The following is a 22,382-nucleotide window of genomic DNA, read 5'->3' as shown; positions in this document are numbered from 1 at the left end:
ATTGAAAATTTCCTTGACTCATGTTCTTTGAAGAGTTTAAGACGAGGTGTTAATGAGTTAGTCTGCATACGAGCTATCAGAAGCTGAGTGTGCTCAGAGCAAGAAGCCGTTGAATTGGAATTGCTGTTAAGAAAGGAATGGAAACCATAATGAATTGTTAGTTTTGAGGATTTGGCAAACTTGGCTTTTCCATTCGCAAATAATATCTTGATAATTCTAATGAGAAATAGACTTAGGTAACTTTTGATAAAAGCCTAATTCCAGAATGGTCACTTTCTGCTCTGGTCTTTTAATGTGTAAATACTTACTGAGGTCCTCTGTCTTCTGGTATGAATTTTCCCTTATTACACAAACTCCACATGGCCTTGAAGTGAGTTCAGAAGAGAGGAAGCACTCTATACTGTGTCCAGAGTTTAATGAACTCAGAGAGCCGTGCTCCTGCGTGTTCGTTCCAAGTTCTCACAGTGCTGTTGACACCTGGTAGCAGGAACTTGCTGCTGCTTTTGGAGCATTGCTCTGTCATTTTTCTTTTTCTAATATATGTTTATTGATTTCAGAGAGGAAGGGAGACGGGGAGAGAGAGATAGAAACATCAATGATGAGGGAATCATCAATCGGCTGCCTCTTGCATGCCCCTTACTTGGGACCGAGCCCACAACCCCGGGCATGTGCCCTGACTGGGAATTGAACTGTGACTTTTTGGTTCATAGGGTCAAGGCTCAACCACTGAGCCACGCTGGCCAGGAAGGCACTTTGTTGTTTTTCTTGAGGCTGGATTGAGGCTTGTCACCTCAGTTGCCCTCATTTGTCCTTGTCTCCCTCTTCCTCCTCTCGTGTATGTTACTGACAGTATGATTCTTTTTCTAATATCCAATTAGGGGGAAGGATAACTGATTTGGGGCTCTTGTGCCCATAGCCTTTGTATGTGCCCATAGCCCTTAGCCCCATAGCCCTTAGCATTCTCTCAAGTATGTTGTAAGCACAGAAGTATCTAAATGGGGCCAAAATTCAGACTTGAAAATGTTCTTTTAATAGCTTCTTAAGAAGTTACATTTAGGTGTGAATTTTGGCACAGTAGAGTGACAAAGTTACAGTTAAATGCTGAAAAGCTTCAGTTAGTGTGGTATAAAGTGTGTTTAGAGTATGTTTGTAATTGCTGAAAACAATTCTAATTTACCTCAACATCTGAAAGTCTCTCCCCCCAAGTTAAGTGCCTGGCCAGCTGTTGTCAATTACACATTGCTTTGTTTTTTAAAGGTTGCATGTTCAAGAGCATGAAAATACAATGTTCTGTGTAAAGGCTACCACGCCTACCCTGTTAAGTGCTGTATTTGCTTCAACAGCTTCCTATAGAATGTTACTTGGTAATATGGTATCATACTTGTTACAGTTTCCACTTCAGGAGTGAAATGGGTAAAATTGTTCTCATGTATTTTAGTGGGCCCCGTGTTTAGTCTGTTCATGGTTCTTTAAACTGCTGTGAATTTTTTTGTCTTGACTTGAAATCAAGAATAGAGAAACACTTTAAAGAGATACTTTGTTTTTTCCGCATTCCAGAATTGCTGAGCATAATCATATTTTGTTTTACATTTACAGTCATGAACTCTTAAGCTGGCAGCTACAACAAAGAACCAAAAAATGGTGCACGCACTCTGCTTCTTGTAATTCATCTCTGCTAACAGGTTACAAGAAACAGGATTATTAATTAGGGGAAATATTTTATTTGGGTTGTTTTCATAAACAAGGGACTGTAACTTTGTACATTGTTTTACATCTTTGTTGTTTTTTTAAGCAGTCCAGTGTGCCACAATTATTTGAAGGTGTTCCCTGCGAGAATTGTTTGAAAAGTGTTCTTGTTATAAAAGTAGTTGTAGATATATTTCAATATAACTGGTGATTTTTAAAAGCCTGAGTACTGACCTAAGAAGCAATTGTATGACTTCTACTCTGGAGGGAAGGGATCTCAATGGGTGTTGTGTGACTTCTATATTTCTGTGCCATCAAATATAGGTCAAATGATTGATTGTGCAATTCTGCTGTTTAAACGGCAACTATTGGCCTCCTTGGCCCTAAATGAAAGGGCTGATATTTTAAGTTGCCTATTTTATTGTAAATTAATCCATCTAATTTTTAAATTTTTGGTTGAATGTTTTTCTTTTCAAATGTTTAAAAAATAAAAACTGGAAGTTCTTTGCTCAGTTATCATTTTTCCCCACTAAAGTGCCTTTATTGAAAGTTAATATTCATGGCAAACTTTTGAATGTGACGGTGTTTGAAGACCTGAGTTCCTCATTTGATCTCAATCTAAAATGTCAAAGCGTGCTTTAAATGATTACTTGGGGATGATTCACAGCCAAATGATTCATAGCTATATGTCACATTCTCTCACATTAATATGAAGTGCTTAAAACTGCCACTGGAAATCTGCATTACTGCATAGTCTACCAGTCTTGGTACGGTTGGAAGAGCATTAGTCTAGGAGCCAGAAAACATGGGTTCCAACCATAATTTTCTATTCCAGCCTACAGTGTCCTCATTTATAAAATAGGGAAGTTGAATGAGGATATCTGAGATTTCCCAACCCTAATTAATGAGACATGTTTATAAAAGAATGCTATCAAACTTAGGCTTCTCCACCTAACCCTGGAACACTGATCATCAGGACCTTGGTTTATTCTACCAAAGGCTTCAATTGTTTTATTATTTTTTTTCCCTTAAAAGGGGAATAGGGAGGCGATAGTTAATATTTGGCCGAATTGAACTTAAGAAAACCAAATGTAAGTGACAAATACTGTTTAAACAGGAGGCTACCATGAAGAGTATAAAATGCATGTGAAAAAGAAGCAATCATGGACTTTGTGTATGTAGGACAGATTTCCCCCTTAAATCAAGCACTGATGCTACATAGCAGATATTTTCTTCTGCCGATACTTGACCTCCCAATAGCTGAGAAAGTAAAGGTTTTCTTCTGATAAGAGCTGCTATTCTGCTCAGCAAAATGAAGCTGCAGCCCTGGCTGGTTTGGCTCAGTGGATAGAAGGGTCCCGGGTTCAATTCCAGTCAAAGGCCTGTACCTCGGTCACAGTCTGCTCCCTGGCCTGGGCCCTGGTTGGGGCTCATGCAGGAGGCAACATCATTTTTCTCTCACATCGATGTTTCTCTGTCTTCCCCACTCTCTTCCACTTTCTCTAAAAGTCAATGGGAAAATATCCTCGGGTGAGGATTACAAAATAGTGAAGCTGCAGAGTGGGCCCTGGTTGGGGCTCATGCAGGAGGCAACAGATCATTTTTTCTCTCACATCGATGTTTCTCTGTCTTCCCCACTCTCTTCCACTTTCTCTAAAAGTCAATGGGAAAATATCCTCGGGTGAGGATTACAAAATAGTGAAGCTGCAGAGAGAGATGAAAAAGTAGCTAAGAAGCTTGTTTATTTGGAATGTGAGGGGACCTCCTATGTGTCTGTGCTATTAATAATGGTTTCTGTTGTCACCACAAGCAATACTGAAGGTCCTTAAAAGGCCAGCATAGTTGCATCGTTATTTGATATCCATAAATACATGGAAAGGGGCCAAGGGGCTGTGCTAGGGATCATTTTGCAGAACTGCTGAATGATCCATGACTTGAGAGCACAGAGAGAAGGTCCAGGACCCAAATGGGAAGGGGTTGCTCGTGGTGCTTTAAAAATACCGCTGGGCAATGAAAGGTGCTCCTGTACCTCAATAAAAGCAGACGGGGACTCTGGGAACATGCAGAATGCAGATCTCAGATCCCCTTTGCAGTGCCAACAGGAACAAAAGTTTCAGGTTTGTGAGCTGGAAGTAGACCTAGTGAACTGATCATTCTTATCTGGAGACTGTCCTCATGGCTTCACGCTTGCCCCAAAATAGTTTATCTGTTAACCTACTGGAGGGGGCTTAAACCCTGTATAAGTACAGATTACCATGAATTTTTTGGAGGCATATCAAGAGAGCGAGCACCTGCTATCCTGGGGGTTCATATCAAATGTTTCTAAAGATAGAGGCAGCTACATGCCCCAGGGGAGGGCGTGATTGGGACTGAGCAGTTGCCTATTGGGTCTTTCAGATGGGGGAGCCTGAAATATTATCCAGGTTAGGAAAAGCAATCTTCTAGAATGGCTGCTGTGGAAGCAATAAAATTGGCACTAATGACACATTCTGTAGGAGCTTGACATATATGAATTACATCAATATTTAGGTCTGAAAGAGAAACTCCGTGTTATTTTAAAACATCTTAAAAATAAATCAGTTCACATTTACAACTGAGACCCAAAATCCCTGAAGTGAATGGTGGGGTTTTTTAATGAGTGGAATGAAGTTGAAATACATTTTGAAAGTTAGATAAAGAAATCTCAGTTTATGCTTGTTTTATAAATTGGAGGGGTTTGACAATATTAAAGTCCAAGGCTCCGTGGAAACAGAAATTATCTATTGCTTTGCAATTTCAAAGTGCTCAAACACCTCACCTCAGTTACTCCTCCACAACGGTCTCCGTTTTACCGATGAGAAACTGAATCCACTATACATAGATGTATGTAACTCACATTTGAACCCAGGTCTTATGATTTCAGATCTCGTGCTCTTTTTGGTTCCTTAGTAGTTTTCAAACCATGCTGCTCAAGGCCCCAGGATTGTCGTAAGGGCGATATTTGATAAAGTCTGTGTGTGTGTGTGTGGGGGGGGGGGGGGGGGGGGTTCCTCTTCCTCCCCAGCCACCCCCCACTTCAATGGAAGCAGTTCCACTTTCATCACTGAGGCTTCCATTCAAGATTTAGTTTGAAAATTTCATAAGTTGAAGTTGAAGTACCCCTTGACTTCACCAATCTACTCCTACAGCCATTTATCAAGCTGGGAGTCACTATACCGCCTCCTCATGTCAGGTCCAGAATCCCCTGTCCTCTGGGCACAATGATGGTTAGTGCACAACTAACCAAAGTGAGGCAGCACATGACACAGGGGGGCTGGAATCCCACCATGCCACTTCTGAGCCGTGAGACCGCGGGCAAATCAATATCTTCGGGGGGGGGGGGGGGTTTTTTAAATTGATTTTGTAGAGAGAGAGAGGAAGAGAGAGGAATAGAAAGATAGAAACATCAATGAGAGAGGAACATCAATGATCTGCGTCCTGCACGCCCCCCACTGGGATCAAGCCTGCAACCCCGCATGTGCCCTGACCGGGAAACCGTGACCTCTTGGTTCCTGGGTCCACGCTCAATCACTGAGCCAGACAGGCTGGGCACAAATCAATTTCTTGTACCTGAATTTCTTCAACTGTAACATGCAGATAACCATGTCTCAATTTCTATAATAATAGTACCTCAAAAGACTATGGTGAAAATTAGATGAAATAACATGTGTGTGTTTTTCAAACTTGGAACAGTGCCCAGCACAGTTATTATTGCATGGACCCCATAGCATGCCTCCCTCTCTCTCTTCCCACACACCTTGAAGTTCAGATTGTTTTTTTCAAAGCAAACTGCTGAATTTCAGTTCCATTCAAGAGACAGGAAATAAAGTCAGTTTGTCTCATGGAAAAGGATGAGTCTTATAAATTTGACTTCTTTATTTTTAGGCATGCATGGGAAATTATTACTGACAGGAAAATGAAGCTGAATCCAGAAAAAATACCATAAAATTCCACAGGGTAGTTATCCTCCAAACTCAAACTCATTTCTTGGGGATAAGATAACCGTTACACACTTCTAACAGAGACAGAAAAAAGTCCCTAGCTGCTGCTGGCAAAAGGGTTGTATTCCCAAACCAGAAGTTGTCATGAACTTGGACTACCACCCACTGAAGCAAGATAACAAAGGATTAAGCGGATCCTAGAAGTTTATATGAAGGGCAACCAGGAGCCACATAAAACCATGCCGGACAGGGCGCTGAGTGGGGGGGATGGAGGAGAGCAGCTTGGAGAGGAGGGAGCCAGGTTTCACAGCGGGAGGGAGACCTCCGCCAGCTAGTAGCCAGGCAGAAGGGCTTTTTGAACAAAAGAAGGCAGGTAGAGGTGACCCTGACCCATGTGCAGCTCATGGCTGTGAAGTGTCGTCTTCCCAGAGAACTTCAGGTTACAGGCATCTCTAACTGGATGAGATACAAGAAATCTCCCCCTTTAAAAACCATGTTTGTCACTTGAAAACTATGTAATCTTATTAACTAATGTCTCCCCAATAAATTCAATAACATTTTTTAAAAACACACTTGTAAATTTGTTACTCGGAATTCTGAATGTTCTAAATAATGGGTAGGCCTCCATGTTAGCTCCAATCAATGCCGTCTGTCATACAGCTGAAAGAGTCACCTGAACAACTTTTTAAAGACACAGAACGTAATACCAGGAATCAAACCGTGACCTTCTGGTTCATAGGTCAATGCTCAACCACTGAGCCATGCCGGCCAGGCTACAATTAATACTCTTGAAATACATCTTTGAGTGCCTGTATAATAATTTCCTTAAGTTGTATCAACAGATATGCATATTTTAAAGGTTTTTGATACATGTATTGCCAAATTTCCTTCCAGAAAAGCTAAAATTTTAAACTTCTACCAACCACATATGAGTGTCTAATTTCCCCATATATTAAACATTGAGTATTATCAAGAAACTGCTGCTTCTTTCTTTTTTTTTTTTTTAGAATCAAATACACTTCAAATTTTATGGGAAAACAAAAATAAACTGAATTATTTTTTAAAAACACAATAGTAGACTATATGCAATCTTAGGAACTCTTCATAGGATAATCATTTTTCTAACCTGCATCAGCTGGAATTCCCAAGAAAACAACAGTCTCCTAAGATATTTTCATTTTTATCTTTACAAATAAATGTTTTCATCTTTAAGGGTAAACACCCAGAAGAGGTGTTGCTGGATCATATGGTAGTCCTAATCTTAATTTTCTGAGGAACCTCTATAATGTTGGAAAAACAAGTTTTGAGTAGATAACTAGGGTATCTGCCACAGATGGAATGGGAAAATTTAAGGGTAACATAGAAAGATAAGGCACAATGAGGGAGGAGCAGGTTTGGAGAGGAAAATGCTTAGTTTGGATATATCAATTTGTAGATACCATTGGGCAATCCAGGTGGAAATGTCACAAAAAGGAATTGGAAAGGAATGATACATTTATTTTGGTTTAGTAACACTTTATAATGTGTTCCAATATTGCTGATTGAAATATAATTATCATATAGCTAAGCATTAAAATATTCAGTTTTTGCCAACAAAAAGGCTTGCCCCAATTTTCAATATAAAATAGTTATTTTTAAAAAAAGGTCAGCCTATGCCCATAATTCTCTTCCAAATCTGAAGTTCCCACCTGTTGCTACTGTCTTGAACATAAGATGTTAATAATTCATCATTTCTAATGACTCTTTCTTTACCTAACAGCAACTATCACCTATTTAGCCATAACCAAGGCTTTGTGTTATCGTGGGAAATGCATATTTCGCTCCAGAGACCATTGGCTTTGCCATTTACAAATAGAATGACTTTGGGCAAGACACTTCACTTCTCAGAGCTCTGGCTTTCTTATTTGGGAAGCAGGACTAAGGTACTATTTCCCTTACAAGATCGTTCTTAGGGTCAAAATAATGTTTGCAAAGTGATTTTATATATATATATATACATATATATATATATATATATGCCAAATATGCAAAGTGTCCCCTCAGGAGTTGGACTGAACAGGAGTTTGATCACTCGCTATGACATGCGCTGACCACCAGGACGCAGCGTGGAACAAAGGGAGGTCCCAGCAGGCAGCTGGCAGCTGCTAGGGACCCTACCTGTGCACGAATTTTGTGCACTAGGCCTCTAGTATACTATAAAATGTTATACAAAAGAAAGGTATATTCCTTTCATAACAATATATAGAGTAGGGGTAATTGAGCACTGTAGATGGCAGTTGAGTTTCAATAAGATTTGAAGTAAACTACTAGCTAATTAATTAAATAAATTCTGCCAGGTGAATTTCTGCTAAGTCAGGGATATTTCTGAGAGAGAGAGAGTGAGAGTGAGTCTTGAGGGCTTAAAGAATATACCAGCATATTCACCAACCTCAAAGCTGTTCTCATCCCTGAAATTTTTTTTTAAATATATTTTATTGACTTTTTACAAAGAGGAAGGGAGAAGGATAGAGAGTTAGAAACATCAATGAGAGAGAAACATCGATCAGCTGCCTCCTGCACACTCCCTACTGGGGATGTGCTCATAACCAAGGTACATGCCCTTGGCCGGAATCAAATCTGGGACCCTTGAGTCCGCAGGCTGATCATCTATCCACTGAGCCAAACCGGTTAGGGCTCATCCCTGAAATTTTGAGGACCTCGAGTTTCCCGATGCCTGGAAGACGTCCCTGTATTTCACTGGGGTGGGAGATAATCTCAGCGTCAACACACAGGAAAACGACATTGAAGAGAATTCACGCTGTAGGACGATTCGGAGAGTGCTGGAACGCCATTCCTGGCCGACCACTGAGACCTCTTCTCAAATCCCACAGTAAAGATGGGAAGCTTCACATGGTTTTCACTGTCGATTGCCTAAAGCTATAAATAGGTCTAAAGCTCATCTCGCTCCTTTTAGCTGAGAAGAGTCAGATTACAGGAGCAAAGCAAAAAAAATAAAAGAAAAGTCAGGGCCCTTTTTACTGTAGGGCAGTCCTCCCCACATTCTCCTCTCTCTTCCTTCCTACTGTGCTATCCTAGAATCAAGGACCCCAGCGACAATGCCTCTGTTGAAACTTACAGGTAGGTGTGCAACAGTGTTTGGAGAGCACAGTTCTTTTAATAGGCAACCATTCCTTTAACTATCACATCCGCTCTGGTGACCCTTTATTTAGGATTGATAGTAGCCTTAATAATACATTTCAGGAAGAGGCAAGACAAGGTTTTTCAAGTTTGGGATTTTTTCTCCCCCTTATTTTGGGAGGGAGGTAACTTTCTAAAACTATCATGTGGTAGCAACTTTGACGATCCCGGTAGGAAACTGTGTAAGGTATTTAATATCTACTCTGCTACTAGGCAAAGCCTGTGCTGCCACCCTTCTGAGAAGGGTCTGTACAATGTCTCCAGCTACAGGATTAGCTGGAAGTCAGGACCATAATGGAAATATTAACCCAATCTCTGTATTCTGATGGTTCAACCCAGGTTTGTACACAGAGTAATTTTTAAAATAAGTTATGTCTTCTTCGTTAAAAAGGTAATACATGTTTCACATGGAATAAAAAGAGAGGAATTCTACCAAAAAGTAAAAGTAATAAACACTCATTTAGAGAAATTGGGAAGTTTGGGAAAGTAGTAATAAGAAAAAAAACAACCACCACAGTCCCATCATCCAAAGATATCACTTTTAACACATTAGTGTTTTCCTTTTCAATCTATTTTCTTTGTAAATGTAAAGACTAAAAACACACTACTGTGATTATATTGCATGTCATTTTATATGGGGCCTCTTTTCTTTTTTGCTTAACATTGTAACTTAATCATTTGCCATAGTCCTCCAAACCCTTTCTAAACATCATTTTAAAAAATTGACTTTACACACACACACACACACACACACACACACACACGATTTATAGTTCTCTGGTTCTTTGTATGTGCCCTGACTGGGGACCAAACCTGAAACCTTGGTGTATCAGGACGACATTTCAACCAACTGAGCTACCTGGCCAGGGCCGGAATATTATTTTAAATAGCTGTATAATCCCTTAGGTTCTTTACAGTTTTTTGTAAGTATGAATATGCTCTGAGAATGATATTTGCACTAAATCTTTTTTTCATGTTTAAGAATGATTTTAGTAGGATAGACTCTCAGAAATGGTTGGTAGGTGTTACTCAATTGTTTACCAAGTGAACTGTTTCAGTTTACCTGCTACCAGCATCACATAAGAGTTTCCATTTCTTTTGATCACTTTTTCTTTAAAATGACATTTTTATAAAGAGTACCTCTTTATGATTATAAACAAAAATTTAAAGAGACGTTAGAAAATAAAACAAAATGAAGAGTTGTATAAGGACTATATCTCCAGGTTTTTTTGATGGCAGCAAATTGTAGGTCAATGGAAGAGTGAGCTGTAACAACACATTCTACCACACCCCTTTTTGTACCAATCTACATATTTCTATTCCAAAGCACTAATGAATAGCCACTATGATTTCTGAAAGTTGTTCATATAAATTGTCTTGTTTTATTTTACTTCATACAGCTGAAGAAAAACGTGAGTATATGGGACTATTTTCCCCGGCATTTGCCAAAGTATCAATTTTTAAAAGATACTATCCCAGAAACATGGGTGTTTTTCAGCAGTGTTTATTAAATGACACCACTGAGAGCCAGCAAAGCTAGCTCTAATGACCAGAGATATCCCATAGCATAGCAAATGAGCTCATGGGTTTTCCAGACCACCCCCCCCCAAAAAAATTCCTCTTTTTAAAAAAGTGAATCTCATTTGAAAATTTGAAATAAAATAATTTTCTCCTTTAGAGATAGATTATTGAGTCTTGCTTTCGTTAACTCTCAACTCCAAAGCAAAATATAATATGGTGAATTTTTGTGACCTGGTAAAATAAAAGCCCGTTTTAGATAAAACTGTAGCTTTACATGTATGTTCCCCCCCAGCTCAAATGAGACTTGTCCTTTAGCTGACTGTTGGTAGGTCTGCCTCTGTGTTCCTCTGTGAGATGAGATGTGGGCGATGAAGGGCCTACAAGCTGTCCTTCCTCCCCATTGACAAAGCACTGCTGAGAAATAAGCATGCTTTTCTGGATCGCCTGGGTGAAGAGCAAGCATGGTATTCCTTTTCTCGAGTCTTGCACTTCCTATGTTAATAATAATAATCCCCAACTTCTGACTAGGACTGTGTCCTTTTAAAATTATTCCTTTTTTTAAAATCTTTTTTTTCAGTTACAGTTTACATTCAATATTATTCTGTTCTTGTTTAATCTTTATGACAATTCTCTGAAGTTGACATTATTATTATTAACGCTTGCCTTTTATGATGATGAACACTGAGACACCACCGATTGTGTGGTTTGCCCAGGCCACCCATGGTCACAGATTCTTTTTCTCACACCTCAGGGCACTGTTCTTTCCGCTTCGCCCTCTACTCCTTGTTTCTGTTCTCTTGTCTGTTCTATCTCTGAACGTAGATGTCCTAACCTCAAGGCAGTTCGACTCAGACGCTCCATCCCCTCCCACACGACATGCTCAGAAAAGAGCTCAGAGGTGATCTGTACAAATCCATGGGCATACTGTCCTTCAGGCCATGAATCCAGGTTGTCACCAAATCTTATCTGCTCCTCTTCTGAAACACCAGCCTCACGCTTTCCTTTCCGTAATCACCACTCCCCTGAAGTATTTTTGAAAGGCAGAGAGCTCTTGAATTACGAATCAAATTTCAGCTGTGGTTACATGAAATCACAACAACTGGTTGATTCAGTGGAAGGAAATATCAACCATATAATTTTTGTAAATGACTTTTTTTAGTTGATTCCATTTTGTTGATTTTGTGAAATAACTTAACCATTCATATTTCACTTAGATACTAAAATTTTGCTGTTGGTTTTTAAAAATTTCATCTTTATTGTTGAAAAGTATTACAGATGCCTCCTTCTTTCCCCCCGTTGACCCCTATTGTCTGTGTCCAGGGGTTATGCATAAACTGTAGAATTTCTGCTTTTCAACTGTCTCTAGTGGCTTAGGAAGATACAACCTTAGTAAAAACAATCATATTTTAAAATATGGAACAGATAGATGTGTGCAGTCCCAGAGAATGAGTGCTTATCTGGAAGAGCCAGAGCTCAAGCACCTGGGACTTGGCTCCGGGCATCCATTTCATCCTGTCCTTGCTGAGGCCTCCAGCAGCATTGCTACAGACCCAGCACCCTCATCCTCATCCTCTTCTTCATCATCATAACCCACTGGCCTGCTACCATTGGCCCTTCGTGATGCATGAAGCTTCTTCTAACAGCTGCTTGCCATTCATCCCTGAGGCGCATGTGCTTGTTGGTGATGCTCTGGGAGAAGTGATACACCTTCTAGGGATCAGCGGGCAGTGGGGGGCGGGGAGCATTCTCAAACTATCACATGTACCTATTTAATGTCTTATTTGTCCTTTCGTGGATTGTGGTGCTTGCCAAAGAACTACTCAGAGCACTTTAAGATGCTTTCCAGTTTCAGAAAGTGCTTGAGTCTAATGGAGCAAATGGATGCGTGAAGTTCGGCCAACACAGTGGGCTTCTCTGTTACTCAGCTGTGACAGGCCAGGTTTTGAACAGTGGCTGACTGTTAGTGTTGAAGTTATGAATCAATGACTGTCATTTCTAATGTGTGCTTCAGCCTGTACTAAGTCATGTTATTCATCATTCCCTTAATAGCCCAAAGCTAACCCAGAATGCCAAATATCTGTCTGACCAAGGCTACAAATGACACCATTCAGCTATTCTGGTGTTTTATTTCCCTTAAAGCATTTCCACGTACATTATCTCAACTTGTGTCATGACAGCCTGGTGAGTGTGGTGTGGTAGGCATTAGTATTCTCACGGTACAGAGAAGGAAACAGAAACAGAGGAAGGTGAAGGAGTTGGTACGTGCAGAACAGAGACTTGAACACGTTACACTTACTTAAGATAGAATTGAAATGGGGCATTTTGGAGACCTGTAGAGACGCTGATGGGGGAGCAGTGGGGGATCTTCCTCTTTGCATGCACTTTGCTTTGTCATCATGTGAAGAATGTTCGTCTTCTACTGTCGCTCCAAACAGCTGGTTGCCATTTTCATTATTTGCTACCTACGCTTTGCTGGAAAAAAACCAAGAGACATTTAGAAGTATTAGAGGTAATGACTCTTTAGATGGAAACAACTGGGTATCTGGAAAAGACGGTGGGATGCTGATCGCCATCGCCACCCTTTCTTATATCCTGAGAGCCTTGGGGTTGTTCATTGCCGAGCTAAAGGTCACCCTTCCACCCGTTCTAAGAATGGAAAAAATAAAGCATGTTACAGTGGCTTCCCAAGGCTCACTCAGAAATGGGACTCCCACCACTAGGTAGTAAATTTTAGTGGTCTCCTTCCCCCCATGCCAGCATTTTCCTAAGTTGTCAGGATTTGGGGGGAAAACAAACGAGGTTGTGATATAAGAGAAAAACACAATATCTATCCTATGAGGAAGAAAGACCCTAAGTACACTTTTTTTCCCCCCAGAAGTACTTAGATCATTGGTTCTCTTTAGGAAGAAAAACTCCAGGGACCAACAACCCTATGTACATCTTTAACCCCCCTCCCCCCCAAACAAAACAAAATAAAAAAAACACTCCTCTAACCTAATTGAAGGACTATGCCGCATGGTTACCATGGTATCAGACTTAGCCCTGCCAGGTAAGGTGATCTTACATTAAGTGCTAATTCTACAAGAGCCCAAACCCATCTTGAGGACCCTCCTGAAATATGTTGTAAGAATCAGACCTGTGTTTCTGATCATGGATTTCCTAGCTACCCACACCAAGCCACTCAAGAGAGAGCAGCAGCAACTCCCACCCATTTCTGGGACACTGGTCAGAGAGCAGGGGAGCCCTGCACCCCGGGCAGTCCTGAGCACTGTGCCTCACACATAGCAGAAACCCTCGATGACTTCTGCGAAAGTGCTTGAATACTAACACGCAAACACCTCTTTCAGAAATGGATGATGCAATGCGTAGCTTTGCTGAGAAAGTGTTTGCCTCTGAAGTCAAAGATGAGGGGGGCCGTCAAGAGCTTTCCCCCTTTGATGTGGATGACATCTGTCCAATTTCCCATCTCGAGATGCAAGCACACATATTCCACATGGAGTCTCTGTCCACCTCCACAGCAGGCAAGAGGTAAGTGGTGTAAGGGGGGTACTTAGTACATTGGGACACAAAGAAGGGGATATGTCAGGACAGGTGGTTCCATGTGTCTGAATGATGGTTCAACTCAAAGGAAGAATTCTGCCAGAAATTTAAAATTCCTCCTCCAACCCCCTTTATATACACTAGGGCAAGGTAACAATCACTAAAACGGGAGAAAACAGTGGCCCTCCTACCCTCAGTCACAACTCCCTTTAGTTCAAGATGCCATATCCACCTGGGCAAGAGGACATGAGCTACAATGAGCTTGTTCCAAACCAAAGTGGGCTGATGGCCGCTGTGCACACACTCAACGTACGCCTGATGGGTCCAGGAACTGGAACTCGGGAGCCTAATCTTGAGACTCCGACCTTAGCCAGCCTTAGTGTTCTGCTACCTGATATGAATCCTGCCCTCCAGCCAGTCGGACCTCCTCCAGGCCCAGGAGCACAGCCTTCCACTTCTGCCTCCCTGCCCTGCCCACCCTATGCAAATAATGCAGAATTACTGCCTCCCAACAACTTCCATAGATCCCTCTCCACAAATTTGCTTATTTTCCCTTATTTGAGCGACTCTGCTACTCAGTATCTGCCATGACTTAGTCCTCAGACCTATATCAACCACTTACCTGGAACCTCCTCTTCATAGCACTCCCCCAACCTTACACACACACACACACACACACACACACACACACACACACACACACACCAGCTTCATGGGGGAGAGCTCATTCTGCTGCCTTCCTCTTGGCTCTATGTCTGTAAAGAGAACAACAATCTACCTTCTTTGGCATCCCCCATAGGACCCAACATCGGGTTTGGATCAATAAGTACTTGCTGATTTGAAGAAGTAATATTGATTATGCAATTTGTAAGTTCCAGATATTGTGCTAGGCATTTTATGTACATGAAATCGTACATAAATTCTATAAGGTAGGCATCAGTACACAATTTTTTGCAGATGGGGAGACAGAGGCTCACAGAATTGAAAGAATATGCACAGGTAGTAACTGATGCAGCCTGTGTTTATTGCAGTCCCCAGACTGCCTGTTCTGCTATGGGTGGGCACCTGGGAACAACGTCATGCTGAAAGCCTTCTAGTATGTTCCCTCAAGCCCACTGCTCCAGGAGGAAGCGAACAGTCATGTGATATCTCCTCCCATATGGTCGGATCCTGTTTCTGACACCCAACCCACATTTTAGTTTTCACTTTTTTTTCTCAAAATGAAATTGCACAGTGAACATCAATTTATCACAATGAAACTTCCAATGAAGAAAAGATAAATCCTTTTTTTTTTTCATTTTAAACCCAGAAAAAAGCGTTTCTTCGGACGGAAGACTATTAATCTGTCTATTCCACAAAGTGAAACATCGTCCACCAAAATGTCCCAAATTGACGAATACATCTCTTCATCTCCAACCTACCAGGAGGTGCCCGATTTCCAGAGAGTGCAGATCACCGGCGATTATGCCTCGGGGGTGAGTTGCTCCTGGTCCCTAACTGCTGGGAAGACACTCAGCTTGTTTCAGCTTCTTACCTTCATCCCCTTCCTTTTGAGAAAGGTGTTAGCTCCCCTGCCCTGTGTTATACATGACTGCATTTCAAAAACAATATGCCAGGACTTATATTTCTGTCTTGCTTTCATATTTTTGTTAAGCTTTCCCCTCTCCCCACCCCCACCTCCCATGCCCGTAATTTCTCCTTTATCTTATTTCTTGCACCTTGGGAATACGCAGTAGAATGTAGTATGTGTGTTACACAACATAGTGGACAGATTTGAGCAAAAGAACCAAGGGAACCAGCTGGTGGACTGTTCTCACTGAGGGCATCACCAAGCAGGAAAGGGAGCCTCCAGGAGGCACAGGGGGCTCCTGGGAAAAGATAGACCCAGGACAGACGTAGAATAGAGAGAAGGGCTACAGGCAGAATGAATCAATCCAAGAAAAAGAAGAAAAAAGAAAGAAGAGGGGAGAGACCAGAAGAAAGCAGGAGGATGAGAGACAGGTGAGAAAATTACAAAGGGGCGGTTACCCTTTGACCAGCTGTCCTCTCCAGTTTCATGGCAGATGCTTACATAATAGAGGGTGGCTTGGAACAGGCTCCAGGATGCCACAGGGACAGTAAGTTCGGGGCATAAACAACTTGACCTGCCTGCTCTACCCAGAACAGTTGGTCAGTTCATAAATCTCTGCCACATGGACATGCAGAATCAGCATCGTATCGATGAAACTGTGTTTAGTCATCAGTCTATGCTCCAAATATAGTTTTCCTGACCAGTCCTCAGCCCCTTTCTCTGCAACTGACCCACTTAGGGCTAGTCCTGAGTATTGGAAAGTCACAGAGCAGTGCAATGACCACTATTGTTGTTTATTCATTTTCTGTACCCAGATCAGTCTTCACCTTATTAACTGAACAGAGAGGTAAAAGGAAACCAGGTCTAAGTTCTCAAGGTCACTGATCCCTGGTAACAACTGATTCAGTTCAATCGGTCCTTACTGAGCACCGACTCTGTGGTAGGTATGGTGTGCTACATGCTGAGGACATGAAGGTGAATAAGATCTAGATCTTACCCTTGAGGAGCTGATAAACTGGTGACCCATTAGGTGGCGAGACAAGCACTCCATGAAAGCAGACCCTCAGACCTAGCACCTACGCTAGACTCGCCAAGGTCAGCAGGTCTTTAAAAAGAGTTCAATTGCCCTAGCTGGTTTGGCTCAGTGGATAGAGCATTGGCCTGCAGACTAAAAAGAGTTCAATTGATTAGAATCAATATCTGGGAACCACTGGGAACAAGCCTGCATAGGCCGGTCTAGGAAAGTTCCAGCAATTCCAAGACCATTTCACTCCAGAATCTCTCTACTTTTAGCCACAGATAAAGTTCTCTTTAAAATCATCCAAAAGAATGAGCTCTCACAGGATGATGTTCTAATCCATTTAAAGCTACAGAAGGCATGCTAGGATTTGAGAGATGCATGACACTCTACTCATCCCAAAATATTGCCCTCACTGACCAGCAAGTGGTTGGAATTCTCCCATGAGAGTCACATTGCCTGTCAGTTGAGATATTTTCTCTATATGCCCAAATTTAAAATGTTTATATGTTACCTGGAAGGGAGGAAGGAAGGAAGGATGGGCAAGAGGGAGGATTTTTCATGTTAGAATGGGTTCTTTTCATCATATTTTCTAGATAATCACTGCTATCTAACAAATAACAAAAACAAACACAGGACAGTAAGGAAAGACTCGTCTGACAGGTAAGTTTTGGTAGAAATGGAAGAGAGGAAAACTTCAGGACCTGCCCCTGGAGGGAGACCCAGGGCCCGAGTCAGCTAGGAGGCAACCACGTGGGCAGGTGGGGCTCAGCAATACTCAGGTCAGTTGGGAGGTGCCGACGACAAGCTTTCCCCACGTCTCGGATTTCCACAGGAATGATTCTGATGCCCTGAAATGTTTTCGGCAGGTTACAGTTGAAGATTTTGAAATAGTATGTAAGGGTCTGTATCGGGCACTTTGTATACGGGAGAAATACATGCAGAAGTCCTTTCAGAGGTTCCCTAAAACCCCCTCCAAGTACTTGCGGAACATTGATGGGGAGCCTTGGGTAACAAATGAGAACTTCTATCCAGGTAAGTAATTCTCTTCTTCAATGTATGGAATATATCTTTAGGTTCAACTGCTAACTACTAAATATGCCTCTAGATTAAAAATAATCCAGTCTGAAAATATCAGAGTCATGCCCTGGCTGGTGTGGCTCAGTGATTGGAGTGTCAGCCCACACACCAAAGGGTCCTGGGTTCAATTCCCGGTCAAGGACACATACATGGGTTGCAGGTTCCATCCCGGCCCACCGGGCCCCTTGTTTTCAAGGCGAAATGCTTTGATTGCCCACGGACAGTGTGGACTTCATCCTTGGCTTTCTTAGGTTGAAACAGTAGCAGTGGAAAGAAGGGGTCATTCATCCATATAATCCCTTCTTAACTCCTTGAGCAGAAAGTGCATGTGCTCTAAAATGTGGGAAATATAATTACGATTAGAATTGTCATTCTTACAACAAAAAATTATTTTATATTTCCATGTATATTAAAACTACTCGAGATGGAGCACAAAGGATTCTTAGGGCAGTAAGACTATTATTCTGTGATACTGTAAGGTTGGATACATATTGTTATATATCTGTTAAAACCCATAGGATGTACAACACCAAGAGTGAACCCTGATGTAAATTATAGACCCTGGGTGATAACAAGGTGTAGGCTCATTGACTGTAACACATGTACCTCTCTGGTGGGGGACTGATAGTGAGGCTCTGTGTGTGTGTGAGGGGGGTGGCTAGGGGTACATGGGAACTCTGTACTGGTTGCTCAGTTTTGCTGTGAACCTAAAACTGCTGTGATAATTAAGCCTATTAAAAAACATCATCTCTACATTAAGACTGATAGAGAAGGTTGGTTTAAATAACGAAAAGGTCCAAACTCTACTTTCTAACTGTCATTTTATTTTTATTTCTATGCAATTATTTCATAAGCTAAGAAAACACTCTAAACAGGAAGCCTCTGATAACTAACGTTAGTAAATAATTAAAATTATTTGTAAATAATATAGCAATTATGTAACCAGTACTTCTAAAGAACTTGAAAATTATTCTTATACCAGATAAAAACTATGATAGTTACTTTATACTACTAATTTAGTCACCTTTGAGCAACAACGTAAAAATAAACTTTATCAGCTCTGGATAACAACAATCTACAATGTACAGCATTCCAAACGAATGAGATTTTACAGTATTTCATATTTTGGTTGTTTTTATGTGGTCATTCATCCTGCGTGCTAATACATTCCTCTGTGTTTCATTGAAAAAGTCTTCACCCCTCCTGTGAAGAAGGGAGAAGACCCTTTCCGGACAGACAACCTCCCGGAAAACCTGGGTTATCACCTCACAATGAAGGACGGCGTGGTCTATGTCTACCCCAGCGAAGCGGCAGCCAGCAAGGATGAGCCTAAGCCGCTTCCCTACCCCAATCTGGACTCCTTCGTAGATGATATGAATTTCTTACTTGCTTTGATTGCCCAAGGACCCGTGTAAGCGTTTAGTGAGATCTAACCTACTACTTCAACTATTGATAGGAAACATAAGTATTTATTAAGTGCTTATGATGTTTAAAAAGCTGTGTTAAACCCTCCATATACATGATTTCTTATACTCCTCACAATTGTTCTATGAAGTATTTATTTATAATTTCACTTCTACAGGCTGCGATTTTGATGCGTTAAGTAATTTTCCCAAAGTCACACAACTGACTGAGAAAGGATTCTAGCCCAAAGATGCCAACTCCAAAGCCAGGGCCTTCACCTTGAGCCACAAGGTCTCCCCTGCCTTGAAATGCCTTCCTAAATCCTCCCTCATTATTATGTACAATTTTGATGAAAAGATTAAGCCCTTGGGACCCAGAGTAAACTGCAATGTTTGTTCTAATAATAGTTTCCTGTAGTTGTTGAGGGTCCTGATGGTTATGAAATTGTGACTTCCTTAAATGTCTGGAATTTTTTAGAATCATGTGACTTAATTTTTCACAGAAAGACCTACACCCACCGGCGCCTGAAGTTCCTCTCCTCCAAGTTCCAGGTCCATGAGATGCTCAACGAGATGGATGAGTTAAAGGAGCTGAAGAACAACCCCCACCGGGATTTCTACAACTGCAGGAAGGTAAGCATTTCGCTGCTCAGTGGTCGTCCCTGGGCAAAAACATTAACCCAATTAGTATTTTCTGAGCAGGACAAGAAAGATACCGTCTTTCTGATTAATGTGAGATTTCTGTAGATTAAGTGAAATTTACTAAAAGCAGACAGATTATGTCCAACAGGTGAAAAGCCATTTGTATGGGTTCCACATAGGAAGGTTTACCACATTCTTGTCATTGAATGTTATAATCCTCAGCCACAGAAATAACAAAAGCAAATAAAACCTCAAAACCCACTATTCAGGATCTGAAAGATCTTCATCCTAGTCCTTTTTCTTCTACTTCCTGACTATAAGACATTGGAGAAGGGATTAAATATTTCAGAGTTTCCTATTCCTCATCGAGAAGCATATCTCTCAGTCTAGCTCACAAAAGGATTATGGACACTCAATGAACTAATGATTGTGGAAAACGCATCAACTGGGAACACTTCCAAGATGTGTTCTGACCATTTAAGTGGCTGCAAGGAAGTGGGAATAGGAAATATATGGGCAGAGATTTGGGACCAAATTCTGTATAACCTATCGATACTTCAGCTTATAAAATTGTAATTATAAAAATAGCTCATATGTGCTGTCATAATTTCAATCCTTTCTCTCTTGGGGGCTGAAAACTATGGTATCTACTTCTCTTCCGGATGTGTCTCAGGGGTAGAGAATGGTCCCCAAGAATTTTGTGTGGATCAGATGTAAAGGGGAAGTAAATTGGATGTAACGTTTTACAACAGAAGCAGGCATTGTTATTTCATCCAGCCTAACCTTCACATCCTTGCAAGGACATAGAAAGGTGCCAGGGGTGTTTTGTTTGATTGGGTTTTTTGTTTGTTTGTTTGGTTGGTTGGTTGGTTTTTCTGCTGGGCCTTTTCCACCAGCTGTCAAGTCACAGCCTTGTTACTTATGCCTTCCTCCCACCACAGTGGGATTTGCAGGCACCATAGCCTCTAACAGAAGAGTATAATGAAAGCTGACTGCTGGTTTTCTTTCTCTGAATGTACACTCAGGTGGACACCCATATCCATGCAGCTGCTTGCATGAACCAGAAACACCTTCTGCGCTTTATCAAGAAATCTTACCACGTGGACGCTGACAGAGTGGTCTATAGCACCAAGGAGAAAAAGCTGACCCTAAAGGAGCTTTTCGCTAAATTAAAAATGCATCCCTACGACCTGACTGTTGACTCTCTGGATGTTCATGCTGTAGGTTGAAAAGATAACGTCAGTTTCACTGGAACACTGAAGAACCCCACATGCCTTTCTCCTACAGACTCCCCCTTCTCAGAGCCATGCTAGCTCACCATGCTGACCGCAAGCACCACAGACAATGTTAAGGTTTATTCATTCATCAACTGTCCCAGATTCCATTCTTGGAGGCCAGCCCCTTCCCTTGCCACCAGGCCCCTGATCCTCATGGCCATTCCCTAGCTCTCTGTGTCCAGTCAACTCTGGTAACGACACGCGTGTGTTCCTGTTTCCTGATTCAGGGACGCCAGACTTTCCAGCGTTTTGATAAATTCAATGACAAATACAATCCTGTAGGAGCAAGTGAGCTGCGGGACCTCTACCTTAAGACAGACAATTACATTGATGGGGAATATTTCGCCACTATCATCAAGGTGAGGAGGAACCACCAGATCTATGGTGCCTGGCCTAGCTCTTGAGGAGGGAGAGAGAGAGAGGGAGGAAAGAAAGGAGAGAGGAGAGAGGAAGGAAAAAAGGAAGGGAAGGAGGAAGGAAAGAAGGAAGGGAGGAAGGGAGGAAGGGAGGGAAGGAGGAAGGGAAAAAGCAGACTATCCTTGGAATCAAGCACTACATAAGTGAATATAAGAATTTCTTCTGAAATGTCCACTGTGATGATTTTAAAAGACCTCTATTCCCAGGATTAGATTTGGGATTAAGGACCTGCCTCTCGGGCTTTGGGAGCTGTAAATTCAGGAAGAGTTGGGATTGGAACCCGCCCTCATTTTCATGCCTGAGCATTAGGGAGCGGGAATGGCATGTGGAGTTGGGAGATGTGTGTTTTGGGAGGTAAAGGGCCTATGAAAAGCTGGATTTCTTTTGCAGGTGCCTGGGATATCTCATCATGCCTAGTCTGACTTTTTCACTCTCTAGACTCCGTAATGTCCTATCTGTCTTTTCCTCCCTGTGGGATTCCCCTCATCTCTGTTCCCTTAGAGCTTAACCTTGACAGTTTCCCACTGACTTCTCATGTTTCCTCCATTCTTCTTCATACCCATCTCCTGTTCCTGGACCCCACAGGCTCCGCCCCTGATTGACTTGTAGGAATTCCTGGCTTTGGACTCCTCTCTTGGCTTTGCAGGAGGTAGGTGCAGACCTGGTGGAGGCCAAGTACCAGCACGCCGAGCCCCGCCTCTCAATCTACGGCCGAAGTCCTGAGGAGTGGAGCAAACTCTCCACCTGGTTCGTCCGCAACCGCATCCACTGCCCCAACATGACATGGATGATCCAGGTCCCCAGGATCTAGTACGTACCTGCCTCCCCTCCTTTACACAAACAAGAAGCGTGCAGCAGATCAAGACAGGAATACGCTCTCTGTCCTGGGTCCTGCGTCCTGGGTGCCTGACTTGGTTCCCTCTGGGTGCAGCACGCCTGGCCAGAGACAGAAGTTAGGAAGATCCTATCAGTTCAAGTTTCTAACCAGAAGGCTTTTTGGTTTTGTTTTTTAAACACACAGGACTTCACGTAGATCACAAAGTAACTTATTGAGAATGATTACAACTTAGCCAAGAACTATATGCATTTTAC

At 41.9% G+C, this 22,382-nt stretch overlaps 1 protein-coding gene across 1 annotated transcript in view; it reads left to right on the top strand.

The window, feature by feature from the left end:
* Window positions 1-13,336: 13,336 nt before the first annotated feature.
* Window positions 13,337-22,382, top strand: part of AMPD1 (adenosine monophosphate deaminase 1) — a 13,468-nt gene continuing 4,422 nt past the window's right edge. Inside the window, exons 1-8 of the mRNA XM_015563461.1 lie at window positions 13,337-13,871; window positions 15,193-15,358; window positions 17,341-17,506; window positions 18,743-18,962; window positions 19,458-19,587; window positions 20,622-20,816; window positions 21,101-21,232; window positions 21,937-22,100. Of these exons, the coding sequence (XP_015418947.1) occupies window positions 13,693-13,871; window positions 15,193-15,358; window positions 17,341-17,506; window positions 18,743-18,962; window positions 19,458-19,587; window positions 20,622-20,816; window positions 21,101-21,232; window positions 21,937-22,100 (1,352 nt within the window). The 5' untranslated portion in view covers window positions 13,337-13,692. The remainder of the gene's footprint in view (window positions 13,872-15,192; window positions 15,359-17,340; window positions 17,507-18,742; window positions 18,963-19,457; window positions 19,588-20,621; window positions 20,817-21,100; window positions 21,233-21,936; window positions 22,101-22,382) is intronic.

This window comes from Myotis davidii, unplaced genomic scaffold, assembly GCF_000327345.1.
Source record: "Myotis davidii unplaced genomic scaffold, ASM32734v1 scaffold217, whole genome shotgun sequence".
Classification (NCBI taxonomy): Eukaryota; Metazoa; Chordata; class Mammalia; order Chiroptera; family Vespertilionidae; genus Myotis; species Myotis davidii.
The sequence above is the reverse complement of the archived record's forward strand: the minus strand, read 5'-3'. Positions and strand labels throughout refer to the sequence as shown.